The sequence below is a fragment of the Gymnogyps californianus genome, chromosome 8 (genome assembly GCF_018139145.2).
Source record: "Gymnogyps californianus isolate 813 chromosome 8, ASM1813914v2, whole genome shotgun sequence".
Taxonomy (NCBI): Eukaryota; Metazoa; Chordata; class Aves; order Accipitriformes; family Cathartidae; genus Gymnogyps; species Gymnogyps californianus.
Window position 1 is genome coordinate 32,098,080 of NC_059478.1, and position 3,020 is coordinate 32,101,099.

General features: G+C 41.6%; 1 protein-coding gene across 1 annotated transcript; it reads right to left on the minus strand.

Annotated features, from left to right (window-relative positions):
• Positions 1 to 1,421: 1,421 nt before the first annotated feature.
• TACSTD2 (tumor associated calcium signal transducer 2) lies at positions 1,422 to 2,357 on the minus strand. Its single transcript, XM_050901382.1, has one exon. The coding sequence runs from the start codon at positions 2,355 to 2,357 to the stop codon at positions 1,422 to 1,424; it is 936 nt and encodes a 311-aa protein (XP_050757339.1).
• Positions 2,358 to 3,020: the final 663 nt, after the last annotated feature.

Here is a 3,020-nt window from a genome sequence, read left to right on the forward strand (position 1 = left end):
AAAATATTAAACAAAAAACCACCGCCACTGCCCAAACAGCAAGTCTCTTCTATATGAACTAAGGCAGAAACAGAATCAAAGCATCTTCAACTTTTTTCCTGGTATCCTGTTCATTCAGTAGAATAAGGGATGCGTATTTAATAGTTTGCCCTAGAAGTAGCGCATTACTGACCGTTATTAGAATTACAAACTAGTAACGTGGAAACTAATTAACAGAATAAAAGAGGTAACGCTGCTGCAGCGCCTAGGTGTAGCGGTCTCATTTTGAACGTAAGCAGATTAGACTGATGGGACTTCAGACATCCATACGCAGTACAGAGAATATAACTGCCAATATTTCAACATTTCACAACTAGCATTATTTTCTTTAAAATGTCCTTCATGGTGGATATGACCTCCCAAACAAGGAATGCAGCAGATGAGTAGGTAACAAAGTAGTCCAGTTCTAGTGTCTTGGCCAAATTCCAACTTCAGTAATTACACTCTGCTCTTAAATTCCCCCTGCAGTTCTACTAGAATAAAGCTCTTTTTCAGCTTGTCCTGACGCATTGTGTAGTATTTCTGTGAAGCTGTACAACACTGAAAAATATCTCCTCCCATTAAAATTGCAAGGGGAATTTAGGTAGACAGAAAGCTATTACCAGAGTTTGAATTTGGGCAGAACACCAAGGTTAACTTACACTTGCATTGGGATCAAGGGATCTTTGCTGACTAGGAGTGTCAGACCCTTGTTAAAGAGCACAAGTGGGAATAGCTCACTGTGCTGCCTGAATACAAACTCGGAAACTTGGGATCTCCGCACTTGGAACTGACCGCAGGAATGTTTCCTAACAAATGACTCTGTATAAAAGCCTCTGGTGCTGTAGAGTATCTTATCACAACCTTATTTAGTTATTTAGTAATACTGATGAAATTATTTGTTGATAAAAAAAGTTCCAGCAACTTTAAAAAAAAAAAAACAACCGCACATTTTAAAAAAAGTCTTTACCAACAGAAAAGCAGCTATATAACCCAATTATGCCAAGGCAAGTATTTGAATTTCAGTAAGTAGATATACCAAGAACCACTCAAAGAGTATTTAAGCAAGCTGAACCAGGCCTGCAGTACTAGTGAAAGTATTCTACGTTATGCTAAATAGACAGCTGTAACAGTTTTCTTAGCCTCTAAATTGGGACTCATTTAAAATATTTAGGTAACTGACTCCCAAATTAGTTTATACCCAAACCCAAAAAAGTCATTCTTACTAAACTAGAATAATTTAGAACAGTCACTGCACGAATTTGTGTAGAAAGGAAAAAACCTCTCCAAATCCATCCACATACACTGAGTCTGTTTGCTGTTTGTATTTTGTGCTTTTTTTTGTTTTCCCCTTTTCTTCCTGTTGTTGCCTTTCTTTTTTCAGATGCCTTTCTTTTTTCAGATCAGGGCAGCTGTAAGCTTGGTGCTCTTATTTCACCCATTTCTTTAATCTCAACTTTCTCATATTTTCTTGTCCGCAAGCACCTCAGAATAACCAGCACAGTGATGCCAAAGCTAGCAGTCAGCATCACCACTGTCACCACAGCACTAACGCCAGCAACCAGTTGTCTCATGCAAAACTCTGGTGGCTTTTCATCAACGTAGTAAATCCATAGTTTTTCAATATCCAGAGCATCTCCATTGACAGAGACAGTTAATGTACTGTTAGATTGAAATAGAGAGTCATCTTTTATATCTTTTTCAAAGTAATAGGCTACGTCAGCTATATCTACATCACACCTAGATTTCTCGGAGTCATCCTGGTTCAGGCGGATTTGGATAAGCGGGAAATCATACTTAACGGTTGCAATGTACTTGGGGTGCAGTTTGTATCGACTCTCAAACAGATGTTTCAGGGCGTTTGCTACGTCGAGAACATTGAAGGCACTGGACCTTTTTTGGTGCTTCAGTTCAATGTAGATCCAGCTCGTTCTAACCAGTTCACCGCAACTCAAGCTTTTGTCCCCCTTTTCGGTTCTTCTTACTCCAGCAGTGTTCACACACCAGCAAGTATCGGTTTGATTGCACTGCCTGGCTTTGAAGATACCACTGTCCTCGCAGTCTGGATTGTAAATGCCATCATTATCTAATAGCCCACGGGGACGGCCCTGGAAGCGCTTCTCCTTCAGGGGGATCATCTGTGCCTTCATCAGCAAGCATTTTGAAGTCAGCGTTGAACAGTCTACCTTGCGATTTGAACCTACCAGCGTGCAGGTGCAGTTCCCAGATGTGTCCTGGGCACATACCGTCCGCTTGTTGGTCGCACAGGTACAGTTGTTCTGCGCTGATGAAGCTACCACCAGAATCAAACCCAGCAAAACCCCAAACAGAGGCTCCATATTGCAGGTGAAAAGCGTGGATGAAGTCCCGAGTGATTACAGGCAATATCTGAAGGTTTAATCCATTCATGGAGTCTACTCGTTTCTACACGCTGGTGTGCTCCTCCCTTTATCAAGATTCAAATCAGACCCACCAAACAGGTTCTCCTGCCGAAACAACTGGCACCTCGTACCCAAATCCTAGAGAAGTCAACAAGCTGCACTTTCATCTATTCCTTCTCAGGGAGTGGCACTGGTGCCTGCCTCCAGTTGCCTGCCATCCCTCTTACTTGATAAGGAAACAACAGGGAAGAGACAAAAGCCAACCTGAAGCATAGCTTCTACCTTGGGCTTGCCTTATGGATTAAAGCACAAGCAGCTTGCCCTTTTCCTTCTTTAGACTTTTTATGGACTACGCAAATGTGTGTTTAAGGAATTTCTCCCATTTCTGTTGGAAGAAATCCTGCTCCTCCCCTTCCATCATGGTTTTTCCTGCATCTTCCATCACACAGCTTCTGTATCATTCCACTGTCTAGATTCTTATCAGTTATGGACTTCCTCCTTTCTACTTTCATATATTTAGAAAATAAAGCCTTTTGGAGTTTTACGTATGCTGCCTGGAGTAGCTGCCAATTCAGGAGGAACAACTGTTCATCAGTTTGATGGCTGCTCTCCTACTTACAG

What these genes read in the sequence shown, in the direction of transcription:
- TACSTD2 (XM_050901382.1), bottom strand. Translation starts at nt 2,357, where the DNA reads ATGGAGCCTCTGTTTGGGGTTTTGCTGGGTTTGATTCTGGTGGTAGCT.